Here is a 17,940-nt window from a genome sequence, read left to right as displayed (position 1 = left end):
TGCGACCGCCTCGGGGAACGGGAGTGGGTCCGAAGGATGAGGGAAGAACCACCTGAGCGTGCGGAGTTAGCTTGGGCTGTGGGACCCCTTCACTGGCCGGAGAAAGAACGAGCCTAGAAAACACAATTGCCCAGCACTGCCGCGGGATCAGGCAGCAGCGGTGGAGACAATGGGAGCCGGGAGCCGGCCAGGAGGCAGGGCCAGAGGCAGACTCCACCCAATGAGAGTAGGTGACTGCCTCAGGGGCGGGGCTAGGGCGGGACTCAGCCAATGTGAGCTAGGAAGACTACCCACGGGGCGGGACATAGCGAAAGCAAATAGGTAGGTGAGGTTGAGGAGGTGTAGCCCGCCGTGCGGCTCAACCAATGGAAAAAGACAATTCGGTTTGAAGGCGCTAACCAGACACTGGGCAGGGGCCAAGCCAATAGGAACCCCGAGCTGGAGATGGAGGGCGGTGCCTTTGGATATTTAAGCTAAATAGGGGTTTCGGAATAGAGGGGGAGGGAGAGATTAGCCCACGTGACAGCTTCTCGAGGGAGAGGCTGACACGTGAACTGAGAGACTGGCGGTTAGAGCGTGGCGGGCACGTGTCCTAGGCTTTCAGACCCTGAACCCCAGGGCCCTGGCCACTAGATCTGCGCGTGCGCAGAGATTCCCTCGCTGCTTCCCGCGCTTTCCTCGAGGACTGAGCCTGAGAAGTGGAGGCTTCAGGTACTGACGGGAGGGAGGAGTCGCCTCTTACAGGACGAGACTCACCCCTCCCTCTTCCTAGGTCGGGGATGTGCCCCCCTCGCGGACGGGCGGCTTTCACCTCAGGATGTGATTTCTGAGAGCGCCTATACCCTTTCCCATTGCAAACAAGCTCAGGGAAAGCACATTGCTGTGGTGTGAAAGTTTGTGTGGCAGGGAAGAGGCAGGAGAGAGGGGAAGAAACAGCAGCGGGGACCGGGCCCGGGGACCCCTAAGACCTACGGCGGCGGCGGGCGCGGCTGGGGTGCCGGGAGCTGCGGCAGCTGAAGAGGAAGAGGAAGAGGAAAAGGCAGCGGCCGAAGGTGGGGTAGGTAACTCGGTGCCAAATGGGAGTGAGGTTGAGTCCGGGGGCTCCCGGTAGGGGTCCCCCGTGGGGCCCTTGGGAAAACTAGGAGACTTGGAGCCCGAAGTTCCAGCAGCGGCAAGGTGGGAGGCCCAGGGCAGAATCCATACACCTGAGAGTGAGAGAAGGTCCCTTTGACCTTGGGGTTCAGAAGCTCCTACCTCCGGCACTTTAAAAATTGTGTCACGTTGTCGTAGCTCCAGGTGCCTCCAGTAAATGGGATGTGGGGTGATGGGTGGGAAATAATGTCGGAAGAGATTTTTTAAAGTAAGTTTTAAGCTATGTAAAATGTTCTTTGCTGTTTTTGTTTCCTGATGTGAAGGGTTTACTTTGACTTTCCCCTTGCGGTTCATTTTTCAGAGACCTCAAGGAGAAAAGAGTCATTTCCAGCTGCTTTGGAGATTGATCTCTCTTCCCTTCCCCCATGTCCCCTTCCCATTTGGCCTTTTTTGGAGAGCATCCCCTGGCACTGGCAGCACCCGGTCCCCTGTCAGCCCTTGTGTTAGAGGATTTGTCAGAATTGCATAACTACAGTTGGATATGATCTAGATATAGGACAGTGAGGGGGACTATTCTCCCACTGTCTTTTCTTGGGGAGGAAAGGAGCCCTTACCTGACCATTGCAATCACCTTCCATTTGGACTTCCTGCCTCAAGTTTCTCCTCAGATAAATCCATTCTTTATTCCAGCTGCCAAAATGATTTTTTTTTAAAGTATAGATCTACCTGTATCACACTTACTAGTTAATTAATTCCAGTGGCTTCTTTGTCAACAACCTCCAAGCTTACTTTAGGCCACTGTTTCGAATTAAAGCTCATCACAACCTGACCCCTTCCTGCCTTTACGATCCATTTTAGATTGGCCTCATTGCTTTTCCTACTATAGGACATGCCATCTTCCATATTTGTCTTTGTACCATTTGTTCCCTATGCTTCAAATACTTTTTTTCCTTACCTCTGCTTCTTACTGTTCTTGGCGTCTTTCAAGACAGCTCGAGTCCTGTTGTCTTCTGCCTTCCTGGGGGAGGCTTTTCCCAAATCCCTGAGTTACTAGATGGAAGTCTTCACCTTCCATCTGATGCCGTATACTTCTTTGTATGTACATAGTTATTTATATGGTCTCCAATTTAGTTTTGAACTCTTTGAGAGTAGGGGTTGTTTTTATCTTACTTTGTATCCAGAGCTCTTAGCACAGTTCTTGGCACATACTAAGCACTTAATAAATGCTTTTTGACTGGCAAGGATTTGAGCTTTGAAATAGTGTCCCCTTTGCTTTGCCTGCTTTAGACTCATCACGATGCCTGTGATGCGCTCCTCTTCTCTGTGCCATGGATTTTCTTCCAGTTCTGGATCATCTCCATGGCAGAATGGGAGGTCAGCTAGTCAGAGGTTTTCATCTGCTTCATCTACCTCTTCTGCAAGTGTTCCCTGGGGTGAAGAGAGGAATTCAATTTTGGTTTCAGATGTTGGGTGAGTAGGACTGAGGAGCAATTGTATAGCCCTGTGCCTGTATTCTGCCATTGTATGATTTCCATGAGAGAAGGAAACCAGGACTCATTTTTAAAACTCTCCAAGAATTTGGCAAAGTGCTTTGCACATTTCAGATGCTTCATAAGTTGCCATTAAATATTATTGAATGCCTTTCATTTCCCAAGCTAATTATTCTCTTATTGCATTAGTAACAATATTATTTATAATGATTATATCCTTGTATAAGAATGGAAAACTTTCCTGGTTCAGGACAACATCTGGACCAGAATTTAGATTGATAATTGATATAGGAAATGTTTTGTAGCCTAGCAATTGTTTGATCTTCCATTATCTTCAACAGATATGTATATATATATGTATATATATGGTACCTACTACTTGTAGAAAAATTATGCTGATCATAGTAGGAGATTTAAGATGATTGAGCTACTCCTTTTCTCAAGATTTCACAGTCACTAGCATTAGAATAAGGCATGTACACAAACAGCGACAAGATAAGGCACAATGTGATAATGATTTTTTTCTAACATGATCTTTTTGGCACTATGGTTATATGATTAATGCTTATGTAGTATTGCATATTTTTGTACTTTAGTCAAACACATTAAGAGCTTCCTAGGTACTATGCTAATTGTTGGGGAAAGAGCTCACTTTCAAATGAGGGAGACAACATTAAAGTAACTATGTCCTAACAAAATAGGTACAGGATAAATTGAAGTGTAATCTCAAAAGAAAGGCACTAGCATTAAGAAGAATGGGAAAAGCTTTTTCAAAAGGTAGGATTTTAGATGAAACTTGAAGGGAGCCAGAAGGTAAAAATGAAGAGGGAAAGCATTCCAGGGGTAAAGAATGGTCAGTGAAAATGCAGATTTGGGAGGCAGAGTGAGGAACAGTAAAGAGGCCATTGTCACTGAATTGTAGACTATATAGAACAGGGAGTAAACTTTAAGAAGACTGCAAAGGTAGGAAAGAGTTAGGATAAATGTTTTATCTCCTAGCCAGCTAGACTTTACTCCCTGAGGACAAACTACTATCATACTCATCTTTGTATCTGCCCCAGTGCCTATCAATGTTCAGCATGGAGTAGGAACTTACTAAGTAGATGTACTGTAGTATATGGTTACCAAGGAGTGGGAGAGATCACTTACAGCTAGAAGTACCAAAAAGAATGGATAGGATTTTTTATGGCTAGAAATCAGTATCGTAAAATTCCAGCCAAGGGATCTTTCTGTGATGGAGGTATTAGTTTTGGAGATGTTAGAGATGTTTTGCTTATCTACTTTGGTCCATGGAGTTTTCATACTGGGAGTTTTTATTCAATTTCACAATGAAGAAATTAAAGTTCTAGATGCACACCCTACCCCTAAATCTTCATGGAATTTATTTTATTGACTTGGTTATTTTAATTGTCCTTCTAGGAATCATTTCTAGCTCACTTAAACACTGCTCTTGGGAAATATAACTAGCATTGATACTTTAGCCATGTTCATTAAGGTCTTTAACATATTATACTTTAAGGGGTATAATTCAATTTTATGGAATATCTTCATGTTCTGCTCACATGAGCAACATAGCAACTTTGACTCCCTGAAGCCATTCTCATATTCTTGAGGTCAGCTATTCCCATAGGAAGGATAATTCTTATGCCAATTTTGACAGTTGTATGTATTTCAAGGAAAGGATTGTATCAACAAACATCTTTACTTTCTCATTACTGGGTTTCATGCTGTCAGTCAAGGGAAAGTTCTCCCATAGCTCTGACTTAATACACTTTTGGATATAGTAAACCCATCTCTCCTTTCCTTAGAAAAGATATATAGCCCTGGAGGGCAAATGTTAAATTGGAGAGGGAGAGGTTAGGGATAGAGAGAAACAACCCAGTTTCTTTCCTTCTATATAATAGAATGAGTGGAATGGGGATGAGACATTATAGAGCTAAGGGAAATCATGCTTTTCCATAGGGATAGTGACGGTGACTTTGAGGATGTCTGGAAACAACAGATGAAGAAGAGGGTGGCCAGAAAACAACCCAAGACCACCCCAGTGAGTCCTAGTTTTCATACTCTGATTTGGAAAATGGGGGTGGGTGAATGAACTGACTGAGGGAGATACTGGGGATGGGGTTGGTTAAAAGAATACTAGAAAAGATAATGAAGAACAGAAACTGGGGATAATGGAGATGAGAAATAAAGCTAAAGAAATAGAACAAGGGGTAGGACATGAAGGGACAGGAGTAGGGTTTGGAGCTCTGGGGGAAAAGCAACAATGATTGTTCATAATCCAATTCCATTTAGCTATTTAAATGAATAACATACAAATCATCATGATAAAGAAGGAGCACTAGCCAGGAAGTCAGGAGATTCAACTCTGCCACTAATTAGCTGTGGGACCTTAGGCATGTGGCTTCACCTCTCTAGACTTTAGTGCTCTCGTCTGTAAAATGAGAAGGTTGGACTACATTAACTCTAAGGAGGAGTCTCTCGTTAAAATTCTGTGAAATCTATTTAAAATGAATTCTGTCTTTAACAGCCGAAATACTTTCCCTTTGGTTTATAAAATCTCATGTATTGCTAGGTGGTGGGAGAGAAGAATGAGGGTTGGAGTTCAATTTTGTCCTTTTTTCTTTCTAACTCATGACTGTTTCTTCTTTGTTGATAAAATTTTATTTTGACACCAGACACTTCTCAACCAACTCTTATAAAATACATTCCTGAAAAAATGTTAAGCAAAACCTTCTAATGAAGTGATTTGAACTTAGAGTGCATTACTCTTGTTAACAGAAAGGATATGTACTACTTGAATAATTTGGTACCAACATTACCTATTGTATCTGAACTGATTAAGTGTTGTCTTTCTTTTTTTCTTTACAATGTTATAATCATGTGTATATTGTTCTTTTAGACCAGTCTTCTTTACTCTGTCACTTCATACAAATGTTCTCATGATTTTCTGAATTTTTCATATTTATCATTCTTTATAGAAGAGTAACATTCCTCTACCTTCAACTTGTTTAATCATTTCTCAGTCATTGGACACATGTAGTTGCCATACTTTTGTTGCACAGTAGCATTATTTATAATATTTTTGTATATAGAGATCATAATCCTACATTCTCATATTCTTTCTCTACATATCTCCAGGTGGCCAAGCATCCAAGGAAAGGGTCCCACAAGGACTGTGATGGCCATAGGAATCTGAAATCCTCTACTAATGATATCTTAGAAGCTGTGAAGACTGCCAAGAGTGCCATGCAGGTAAAGGTACAATTCGTATTCACTTTTATTAAACTATAAAAACTAAACTTTTTATTAAACTTCATAATGGGAAGACAAGGGCAAGAGGCCACAGCCTTGAATGTATATAGCTACCTTTTTTTTTTTTAAACCCTTACCTTCTGTCTTGGAGTCAATACTGTGTATTGGCTCCAAGGCAGAAGAGTGGTAAGGGTTAGGCAATGGGGGTTAAGTGACTTGCCCAGGGTCACACAGCTAGGCAGTGTCTGAGGCCAGATTTGAACCTAGGACCTTCCATCTCTAGGCCTGGCTCTCAATCTACTGAGCCACCCAGCTGTCCCCTGTATATCTTAGTGAATTGAGATTGGGGGAAAAATTGAGATAGGACAGAGAGGTATTGGACCTCAAGGAATAGAGAGACCTGGAAAATGAGAGAAATGACAGTGTCTCCTTTCTGGAGACTTTTCAGGATAGGAGAGGCCATGTTATTGTGGGCCAAGGATGGAATAAACTATAGTATAAGCCAGGGAAAGAACTTGGGTGTGAAATACATGTTTGGATTTTATCCTGGTCACCTCTTAGTCTCATTTTTTTCCTTCCTGACATTCATTCCTTCTCTAGGTTGTAGTGGATGACTGGTTGGAGAGTTACAAGCAAGATCAAGTTTCAGGATTCCTGGAGCTCATAAACTTTTTTATTGGGGCTTGTGGATGCAAGGGTAAGGAGATTCCCTCTATGCTCAGCCCTTTGTCCTATTCCCCAGCTCTCTTTAATTCCCTGGCTGTTACTCTCTCATCATAGATCCCCTACTCCACTTCCCTTTGTACTGAGCCCTTTCCACAATATCAGAATGGCGTTAGAAAGGACTTCATTGATCAAGTAGTTCAATCCATACATGAAAGGAGTCCTCACTATAACATAACCAACAAATAGTCATCTACTTTCTACTTGAAAACCTTCAAAGAAGAGGAACCTACTTTTAAGACTTTTAAGGCATTTTATTTTTCTTATTCTGCCCTCTATGGCCAAAGAGAACATGATGCCCTTAAAATACGAAGATGTCTCTCACGGTCCCTATAATCTTTACTTCTCTATATTAAACATTTCTAGTTTCTTCAGACTGTCTTCCTGTGATATGAATTCAAGGCCCCTCACCATCCTGATTGTCTTCTTCTAAACATTCCTCAGATTATTAATGTCATTCTTAAATCAGAGTACCCAGAGATGAACATAATATTCCACACTGTCCCCTTCCTATTTCTGGAAGCTATACATTCATATGTAACCAAAGTTTGAAATTTGTTGGGTTTTTATGTTTAGCTGCCACTTTATACTGAAATCCTCAGATAATTTTTTAAGACTGCTGTCTAATCAAGTTTCCCTCATCTTTATTTGTGAAAATGATTATTTTACCCAAGAATAAGACTTTGTTTATCCATTTTGAATTTTATCTTGGTAATTCAGCCCAATGCTGTCATCTATCAAGATCTTTTGGATCTGGACTTTGTCATCCACTGTGTTTAACTCTCCCTTCTGGCTTTGAATCATTTGCAAATTTGATAAGCATGCTATTTATGCCTTATCCAAATTATTGATATTGGTCCAAGTTATTGACAAAAAAGTTATCAATAACTTACTACTTCCCTTTCTAGATTTTTATCAGTGATCTGTGCTAGAATTTTCTTAGAAATCAAGTCAGGTTCACTTGTCTAGTTTGTGAACCATGTTCCCTTTCTTCATTTGAAAATTTGAGACATTTGCTCTTTTCCAATGGTATTGGTAGTAATCTCTCGGTAACCGAGGATGACAAATTGTCTTTGTGCATTTTCATCTATGGTGTATAGATGAGTGTGCACAAAGACACTTGTGGGTGAAGGAGATTTAAGTGGAAAAGTCATTGCACAGAGACAGTCCCACTCTCTCGGCATTGGAAGCCTGGGACCAATGGCATGAAAAATCGTTACACCTGGAGACTTCTTCAGCTGCATTGGATGGCCGTGTTGTCTTTTGTGCTCCAACACGCCCTAAGCACTCCACAGTGCTTTGGTGCGTCGCCATCTCATCCGTTGAACCTTCTTATTGGTTTCTTCTGTCTGTTCAGCTGAAGCAGTCTTCACATGCTGGGTGAGCAAAGCCTTGGTTCACCAGGGGTCTACGACCCATTGGTTACCCTCACAAGGTTTAGCCGGCCTGTCGAAGCCGTTGCCCGGGGTGTGGCCGCTGCCGCATGCTAGCAGCTACTGGGAGCCACAAGTGAGAGCTGGGTGTCAGGTGAGGGTCAGAGGTTGGAGAGCTGCCCTAGGAGGGCACGACAAGCCCTCCATACCAGAGATACTACCCCTCCCTGAGCACCCCATACACCCCTCTTTTCCAATACTGTAGCACTTAATCTCATTTTGAAGTTATTGATATAGAACCAGGCACAGATCCCTGAGGTGCTCAACTGAGACTTTCTGCCATATTGCCATAAGCATAAGAATTCTTTGGTTCTGTCTATCCAGCCTGTTCTGAATTCATTTAATTATTTAATTATCATCAAATCCTTATCTCTTCTCCACAAGAAGAATATATGAGATATGTATCCAAAGCTTTGTTAAAATTTAACTAAAGCAGGCACAACACAACTGTTATCCCTTCTACTAGAGAGGCTAATACTAGTGAATGTTTTGAATTTGGGGAAATTCTGAGCTGTAGTAAGGCTAATGTTGATTGAATGTTCACCCTAAGTCTGACACCAATATAGTGATCTCAGAGGAGCTAGGACATTTGGCTGGCTAAGGAAGGACATACCAGTTCAGATTAGAAACAGAAGAGGTCAGAACTTCTATGATAATCAGTAATGGTATTTGGTCTGTGAGTACCACACCAATCTGGGCAAGATAGGGAGAACCAGTCTCAAAAATTAAAAAAAAATAAATAAAATTTAAGCAAATTATATACAAGAGGATTCCCCTCCTCTGTTGGTTTAGCAATCTTTAAAAAAAAAAGGAAATTAGATTAGTCTGTTCTCATTGAGCATGCTGGCACTTTGGAATTACTAATTCATTTTCTAAATTTTCATCAGCTATATCTTCAATGATCTATTTTAGAATTTTCCCAGGAATCAAAGTCAAGTTTTCTAGCTTAGTTTGTAGACTGTTCCCTTTCAAAAACTGAGAAATTCATCCTTCTCCTATATTATGGCACTTGATCTCTTTTTTAATGACCTTTCAAATATCACTTCAAGTGTCATAACCATCAAATTAGTCAGTTCCTGATTGTGATATATATATATTTATATATATATATCACCTACCACACGCCAGGCACTGTGCTAAGTGCTTTACAAATATTTTCATTTTTTATCATAGCAACCCTAGGAAGTAAGGGCATTATTATCTCCCTTTTACAGTTGAGGAAACCAAGGCAAGGAGAGGTTAAGTGACTTGCCCAAGGTCACACAGCTAGAAAGTATCTTAGGCCAGATTGGAATTCTAGTCTTCCTAGCTCTAGGTCCAGTGCTCTAGCCACTGTGCCTATTATAGAATTGTCTCCAGCCACTGATATACCCAAAGATTCTAAGGAGTGTAGATGGACAGAAAGGTCACCCAGAAGAACTAACATTTAGATTGCACTTTAAGGTTTGCAGAGCACTCTTATCTGATCATCAAGGCTATGAGGCAAATGTTGGCTATACAACTGAGGAAACTGAGTTTGAGAAGTTGAGTGATTTGCATAATCTCACACAGTAAGGTAGAATTTGAACTCAGGGTCTTTCTGACTCCAAATCCAGTGCTCTGTCCAGTTATCACCTAGCTGCCTCTTTTTAGGGGTAGCAAAGATCTGGAAACAAAGTGGAAATTCATTGATTGAGAAATGACTGAATAAATTGTAATATTTAAGGTAGTATAATTTTTTTCTTTGCATTACACTTATGAAGAATTCCAAGGAAATTTGGAAAAGATTTGATTCAAGATAAAATAAATAGAACCTGGAAAACAATTTATATCCACAATAATAAAGAAGAACAATATTAAACTAGGGCAAGCTATATGTGGTTCAGTGGATAAAGTGCTAGGCCTGGAGGGGAAGGACCTGTTCCAGACACTTCTCGATGTGTGAATCAGTACTGATTGGGGTTTTGAATGATCCTTTAAATTAGATTACTGTACAGTATTGTCACCAGTCTTGACTTTAGAAGACTAATGGTGAAGCCTGCATCCTTCATAGTGGCTAAAGATGGAAAGAGAGTGTAGAATAAATTGGCAGATTATCACCAATGGTAGCTATGTTGGTTCTGATTATATTTCATTATTACAAGGGAGGAATGAGAGGTTGCTTTTGCAGGGAGTAGTCTTTGGAAGGTGACACTGGATGTTTTTTAAACCATTAATAAAACTTTTCTTTTTAAAATGTAAGTATAAATTCAGCATCAAGGGAAGAAAAAGCCATTGACAATAATGTGCCATAGGTTGAAAGAATAAATGAGACCTGGGTTCTATGTACCAGCTCAATTCACTCCTTCCCCAGGCCTCAGTTTTTTCATCTGTCAAATGAAGGAACTGAACTAGACAACAGCTCAACCACAGTAACAACACTTAGTTATATATTGTCATATAAATATATTCTATACCTTACCCCTATATCATAGCATGGACCTTTGCTGTCACTCTACCACTTACTAGCTGTGAGACCTTGGGCAAGTCACTGAACAACTCTGAGTCTGGTTCCTTACTTATGAAATGAGGATTAATTGTACTCCTAATGTCACAGTATTATTGTGAAGCTTAAATTACAAAATGTGTAGAAAATATTTTATAAATCTTAGAATACTACATAAGTTCTTATAGATGTGTCTTCAAATACCTAAGTCACTCTATCTCTCTGTCCATTCAAACCTAAACTCCTCTGTCCCTCAGGCATAGTAACCCATGAGATGTTCAAGACCATGCAGAATTCAGAGATCATCCAGCAGCTGACAGAGAAGTTTGATGAGGTGGGAACAATATGGGATAAAGATATTAGGAGCTTGTTTTTATCAAATTGAAAGACCATTGTCCTCTTCTTGTTGTGCAGAGTGTTTCAGGCCTGAGAAAGCTTTAATGTAATGTAATCTCAGTCTTTCTTCAGAGTCAGAGAGAGAGAGAGAGAGAGAGAGAGAGAGAGAGAGAGAGAGAGAGAGAGAGAGCGAGAGCAGTAGAGTCTTGTGGGTTAACAGAGCCACTTCAAGAACTGGGCTTTGGCCATAAGGGACCCCTTCCTCTTCATTAATTTCCCCACTGAAATGTCATTTCTATCTGTAGGATTCTGTAAAATACCCACTGGCAGCACCAGGTCCAGCCTGGAGGAAATTCAGAAGCAGTTTCTGTGAGTTTGTTGCTGCACTGGTGTGTCAGTGTCAGTATAGCTTCCTCTATGATGACTTCCTCATGGATACCCTCATCTCTCTACTCACTGGTCTATCTGATTCTCAGATCCGTGCTTTCCGTCACACTAGCACTCTGGCTGGTAAGTGTGTACTGACTGAAGCAGACTAAGGACATTGGGTTTAGAGTTTGTTGGCATCACACTAGGTTTTGGGAGTGGGGAAAAATTTTCTTGTTCAGGATCCAGACAGCTTGCTCTCTCACCCAGGATATCCTCCTAGTACTAGAACTGTAGTTCTTCAGGCCAAAGTTTTGCTTTTTTCTTGCCAACATTGGGGTACTTGATATACCTTTAGTCTAAGGCTCTCTATTTTAAGTAATCTACAATTAACTGGATTTGTGGGAGGCACTCTTCCCTGCTAGGAAAAATATGAGTACTTGTGATTTCCCATGTTTCATTTAATGAAATAAGAAGGTGGTGGGATATGTTGTAGTGGTTGTTCCTGGCTATACTATCTTCATAATACTCACTAAGAGTATTAGCCAAGGAGTGGGGAATAATATATGGAATACAGTCAAAACCTCCTGACCCAGGGACTGTTAGCTCATCTTTATATTTCAAATGAGCAAAGTAATATTTATAATGTAGTAGAAAGAATATTCAGCATACATTCAGAAGACATGCATATGAGCCCTAGCTATGATACTTACTTGTTAGATTAGAACTGGAATTAAATCTGTCCTCTTTAACTAGATTATAATAGCCTATGATAGGATTTCTAGTCATTGTAATTCATTGCTTCTGCACTTCATGCATTTGTTTTATTTTACCCTTTCCCCTTAGATGTTAGTCTAGTTCTTTTTGACAGTTTTTTTGATACAGTAAGGAAAGAAAAAAACAGTGCCTTAGGCCAAGAAAACTGACAGATACTTCAGTCAAGATTAGTTAGTGGCAATAGTACTATATAGAGAGAACCTCAGATAAGACTAGCCCAAGGTAAGGGAGTACTGCTCCCTATTCTCCCAGATTTGTATCTTTTTTTTTCTTTCTGATCCTGTTCTGTTTCCTCCTTTTTTGAGACATTTTCTCCTTCTGTAGAAATATTTTCCCTGATCCTTCTTGGTCTGCTCTTATTGTCCTCCCCTGCCCACCTCCTTTATAGCCATGAAGTTAATGACTGGCCTAGTGAGAGTTGCCCTTCACCTGAGCCTCCAAAAGGACAACAATCAACGACAGTATGAAGCAGAACGCAACAAGGGTCTGGGGCATAGGTCCCCTGAACGTCTAGAGTGCCTGCTGGAGAAACGGAAAGAGGTAAGGGATTCATGTGTGTGTTCTGCTCCTCTCAACTCCTCTCAAGTCTTTTTCAATGGCAGGTTACTAAATTTGTCCTCACTTTCCCACTCCACAATGGTATCAGGCATCATATAGACTTGTAAATAGGCATCTTATGATAATTAAATAGACTTAGACTTTCTAGAAGTCATTATATTTAATTCTCTTCCTCTGGGATAGATAACTGCCCCTGCTGCTCACCCTCCCCCCCCACCCCCACCCCCAGCCTTCTAATGGAAGTTTAAGATGATTCTGCATTTCGACAGAATACATTTTCATTTTCATGTCTATCATCAAAAGTATGTATGTACCAGCATATGATCATGGGCAAAGCTTCTAAAACTTGTTGTTTTGTGGCATATAGGAAAATCTTGAGAGCAGCTTGGTAACTAGTGCAGTAGGTAGAGTACTAGATCTGGAGTCAGGAACTCATTTGAATTCAATTCTACCCTCAGACACTTAGTAGTTATATGACCTTGGGCAAGTCACTTAGCCCTATTTGCATCAGTTTCCTTATCTGTAAAATGAGCTGGAAAAGAGAATGGCAAATTATTCTAGTTTCTTGACCAAGAAAGCACCAAATGAGGTCATGAAGAACATGAAGACGCAACAGAAACAACAACGGGAGAGTCTCTGAAACCTACTTCAATCCCCAGATCTCATGAGGGTTAGAAGCCAAATCACTGAGAAATTAGAAAGTTGAGAATTAACAAGAAGATATAATACCAGTGTGAGGTTCTAATGAAGGCTGAATGCAATACTTCCTGATGTCTGAATTGTTATCTATACCCTAGATCACACTTAGATTTTTCCTCATTTTCCCCAAGGCATCACATTCTCCCTTTATTTCAGAATTTAGCTTCACATTATGTGATTGATAAGGTACTACTCTGTGTTCTGTCAAAATAGGATAGTTCTAGTAGAAGTAACCTTTTTACCTCTTCTGTTATTTCTGGCCCCTCCAATTTGTCAGAATATCAATAATAGCTATAGACTATTTTCTTTGCACTGATACATCAGATCTTAAAAATGTCTTTATAATAATGATATTCCACATTTTTCTTTAGGATCTTATTTTATTTCATCAGTTATCACTTCTTCATTCTCTTCTATTTTTCTCCCTAGAATCTACGTATAATATTCAGACTACTTCTAATTTTTTAAAATTTATTTTTTATTGTCATATGCAAAACACACTTCCAAATTTGTTATTGTTGTAAGAGCACATTCATGCATAACCAAAACTCCAAAATAAAACTATAAGTACACTGATGTGAAAGACGACTCCAACAGTTCTTTCTCTGGAGAGGGAAATCATTCTCTGCCATGAATCTTTCAGGATTGTCCCAGATCATTGCAAGAGTAGTCAAGTTTTCACAGATAATCATCGTACAGTATTGCTGTTACTATGTACAGTGTTCTCCCAATTCTGCTTATTTCACTCTGTATCAGTTCCTGCAGATCTTTTTAGCTTTTTCTGAAATCATCTTGCTTATCATTTCTTATAGCACAATAGTCTGTCACCAACACAAACCACAATTTGTTCAGCCATTCCCCAATTGCTGGATATCCCCTTAATTTCCAATTCTTTGCTGCTATACTTCTAATTTTGAGAGAGAAAAAATGCTTCCCTTTACTCTCCTATCCCAACTATTTTATTTTTTATTCTCCTTTCACTGTCATCTTTCTTAAAAGTAGTTTGTATTTTCCTGTTTCCTTACAACTTTTTAAACTCTTGAAATCTGTTTTCTCTTCCTATTACTTTAATGAGACTATGATTTCCAAATTAACATGATCACAAATTTAACAACTAGAAGGGATCTTAGAGATCATTGAGTTCAACCCTCTCATTTTATAGATTAAGAGACCCAGAATTTCTGAATCAGCAATCAGTAAATAAGTATTTACTAGGCACCTGCTATGTGCCAAGCACTGATAGGCAGCTGAGGATACAAATATCATGAATGAAATAATCCCTTCTTATAATGAGCTTACATTTTAACCAATTTACTACTCTTTCCACTGTATTACTCTGCTATTCGTTAATGACCTTATCCTCAAATCCCATGTTGTTTTATCACTCTTTATTCTCCTCAACTTTCTTTGCATTTATTATACTTCATTTAAATAGCCATGTATCAGGTGTTCTCAAGGGATTTGTGGATAGATTTCAGGAGGTCTGTGAACTTGCATGGGAAAAAATTATATCTTCATTTTCTTTCTAATTAAAATTTAGCATTTCTTTCCATTAAGAATGTAGGCAATTTTTTTACATGTCAGTACAATTTTTAAATATTTATTTTCTGGTATTTTGCAATCCATGTTTTCTCTCTCCCTCCTACCCCTCTCTCCAAGAAGGCAGTGAATATGAATATGATACAGGTTGTATATATGTTGTAAATATCTATATTTCTGTGTTTGTCGTGTTGTGCAAGAAGACACCATTGCCCACACTAGAGAAAAATTCATGGAGGAAATAAACATATAATCTAGAAAAAAATAAAAATGTATTATGATAAAAAAAGAATATAGGCAACAGTCTGGTAAAAAAGTACATAGGCTTCACTAGACTGTCAAAAGAGGTCCATGACACAAAAAAGATTACCTATTACTATATGTGTATGTGTATCTGTAACATATACTGCATATTAAACACAAATGTATATATGTATATTTGAGAAGCAAGATCATTTAGGGCATAGAGCATTGGACTTATTGGAATTAGGAGATTATTGCCTCAGTACTAACTGGCAATTATTATGAGCAAGTTATATAACCTCTTAGAGCCCCTTATTTCCTCATTTATTAAAGGCTATAACTATATCACCTGTCTTATAAATAAGGTAGTTATGAGAATGGGCATTTCAAATGTGATGTTTTAAAAATTATAAACTTAAAACACTTTTGACAAATACTGATAAACAGAAGATAGAATAAAATCTCAAAAGGTAAGCAATTTAATTCAAATCAAGTCTAAGCATTTACTAAGTACTTACTGTATAACAGATAACCCTTGGGAATTCAAAAAATTATCTCCCCAAAAGGTACTGCTCTCAAAGATGATACATCTCTGTTGGGTAAAGTGATTAAGTATTTACTTCCTATGACATTTTTGGATCATTTTAACTTTGTGGGAGCAATTCTTTTCCATTGGTTAAATTTTTCTTAGTCTATGTGATCATTTTTTTTGAAATTTTTTCATCCATTTCCCATAGTCAATAGATTTAAATAGATCAGCACTATTTTCTTGCCATTTTCCTTCTAATTTGATATTAATTTTTACCATTGTTTAATCAAATTGATGATCTGCCCACAGACATCTGATTCTAAAATGACTCCTGCAACAAGTTATTTCCTTTCTGTTACGAGGTAATGTTTCATTTTTTTGTGACATTGTTTGGTGCTTTTACCTTTTCACACTTTTATTTTTCACACTCTTTAAGAAAATTATACTATACATGTGTGAGGCTTTTGAAATAGGCTCTAAGTCTTTTGTACCTTTAATTTCTTAATCCTAGACCATATTTTCCAATTTTGTTATTCTCCTTTGAGTCCAACTTTGCAAGTAAAGAATTCTAGTGCTAGCACTATCTTCTTAGGACTCTTAAGAACATTATTAAAATTGAGAAAAGTAAAAATAATTATAGTCATTTTAATATTGTAGTTGTAATAGGAAGAGAAAGATTTTTACCTTCTTTCCTTCTCAACCTTCCCAAAAATAAACCTAATTATTTATATGTTTTCTTCTTGTTCTTTCCCCTAACAAATCCCATAATAACATAGTGGAAAAAAACAGAAAAATACTGTATGTAATCCTGAGTTATGGGATTATAGGATCATACATTTAAAACTGAAAGGGACCTTATAAACCATCTAGTTCCAACTTCTCATTTTACAGATGAGGAAACTGAGAACTAATGGCTGGATAAACTCTGATATAGTAGAGAATGGAAAGAGCAGTTTCAGTAAAGTAATCTTTTTCTTATCTTCTTTTCTAACTTTATCTCCCATAAATACCTTCCATGTACCTTTTACTTCAGAAAAAAAAAATGCCTCTCCTCATTTTCTAGCATGCCTTGTGCATTTGAGCTTTGATAACCTTTCTCATTCTATGCCACTATTGGGGAATTATCCATCTCTTTAGTTATCTAAAGACCTTTCAAGGCCCAATTAAAATCCTTCTTCTGTAAAGCCTTCCTTGACCACATCAATCCATAGTAGCTCTCCTTCCTTTCTATCCTTTTAGCACTTACTGTTTATATCTCTTCTTTGGCCCATGACATGATTATATTATTGCTTATTTTATGTATGTGTTCAATATTCTCAACTGGATTGTTAGCCCAGGGAGAGCAGCAACCATATCTTAAATTTTAAATCAGGTATTGAAAACATTTTTCTTGGTGATAATTATAGTGCTTCCTTCCTTGTCCTAGTTCCTCTTCTCACCTCGTCTCCATCCTCTTAGTTTTTTTTGTTTTGTTTTGTTTTTTAATGTAGGATTTCCTGCCTCCTTGAGCCTTAATACTCTTGAGTTCCTTAGGATATTCTTGGGATATATACTGAGCCCACCAACCACTCTTATTATTTTCCTCTTACAGTCATCAAATGCTTCTGACACCTCCATCTGTCATTCCAAGGCCAGATAATAATAATAGGCTCTGGCACTGCTCTGCACAGTATTTAGTGTAGTGCTGAAATTGTATTAATATTTATTATAACAGTTCACAGATAATGTCTGAAATGTGGATCAGAGACTTAATATCCTATTAAATGTTTGGGATTGGGAGGTTGCTAAGCCCTATAGGGTATCTTCCCACATTGCACATTTGATAATGATTCATAGAAGGAGAGCATAGGAAACCCCACCCCAGGCATATTATATGCTATATCTAACATGATATGATGATAGTGGTGGGAGGCATGTGGGGGTTGTTGGGGGAATGAGGTCCCTTTGGACTTGAGTGGGTTCTGTGTTATTGAAGGTCCTGAGTAAATGGCCTGTGTCTTCAGCTAAAACTTCTGTTGTCCTTCTTCAATTCTCTTTCTCTCCATGTACCATGACTTAGCTCCAAGAACACCAAGAAGAGATTGAGGGAATGATGAACGCCATCTTTAGAGGTGTTTTTGTACACCGATACAGGTGAGGCAAGGGTCTTCTTTGTTCAGCAGGAAAATTAGATGAGGGCTGTGTCTTGTGGGATGGAATGTCTCTCACAAGATAGACCTAAGGTAGTACTGCCCTTTTATTTCTCTTGGCTCCAGAGATGTCCTCCCTGAGATCCGTGCCATCTGCATGGAAGAGATTGGAACATGGATGCAAAGTTATTGCACATCTTTCCTCACTGACAGCTACCTCAAGTACATTGGCTGGACCTTACATGATAAGGTTGATTCAGAATCTCTTCCTTTTTCTCTTTTCTTCTGGTCCCAGTTTAGCCTTAAG

The 17,940-nt window shown here is 39.1% G+C and overlaps 1 protein-coding gene across 6 annotated transcripts in view; it reads left to right on the top strand.

Annotated features, from left to right (window-relative positions):
* The first annotated feature begins 101 nt into the window (after positions 1 to 101).
* Positions 102 to 17,940, top strand: part of STAG3 (STAG3 cohesin complex component) — a 33,071-nt gene continuing 15,232 nt past the window's right edge. The window contains exons 1-11 of one of the 6 annotated variants that reach the window (XM_056817779.1): positions 102 to 226; positions 773 to 1,057; positions 2,380 to 2,562; positions 4,545 to 4,626; positions 5,724 to 5,843; positions 6,438 to 6,534; positions 10,715 to 10,791; positions 11,099 to 11,303; positions 12,325 to 12,476; positions 17,564 to 17,637; positions 17,760 to 17,883. In XM_056817779.1, the coding sequence (XP_056673757.1) occupies positions 2,390 to 2,562; positions 4,545 to 4,626; positions 5,724 to 5,843; positions 6,438 to 6,534; positions 10,715 to 10,791; positions 11,099 to 11,303; positions 12,325 to 12,476; positions 17,564 to 17,637; positions 17,760 to 17,883 (1,104 nt within the window). In that variant the 5' untranslated portion in view covers positions 102 to 226; positions 773 to 1,057; positions 2,380 to 2,389. Of the gene's footprint in view, positions 227 to 282; positions 1,058 to 2,379; positions 2,563 to 4,544; positions 4,627 to 5,723; positions 5,844 to 6,437; positions 6,535 to 10,714; positions 10,792 to 11,098; positions 11,304 to 12,324; positions 12,477 to 17,563; positions 17,638 to 17,759; positions 17,884 to 17,940 lie in introns of those variants that run through there. The other 5 variants (XM_056817776.1, XM_056817777.1, XM_056817775.1 and 2 more) reach the window with 5 other exon arrangements.

Source organism: Monodelphis domestica, chromosome 2 (assembly GCF_027887165.1).
Source record: "Monodelphis domestica isolate mMonDom1 chromosome 2, mMonDom1.pri, whole genome shotgun sequence".
Taxonomy (NCBI): domain Eukaryota; kingdom Metazoa; phylum Chordata; class Mammalia; order Didelphimorphia; family Didelphidae; genus Monodelphis; species Monodelphis domestica.
The sequence above is the reverse complement of the archived record's forward strand: the minus strand, read 5'-3'. Positions and strand labels throughout refer to the sequence as shown.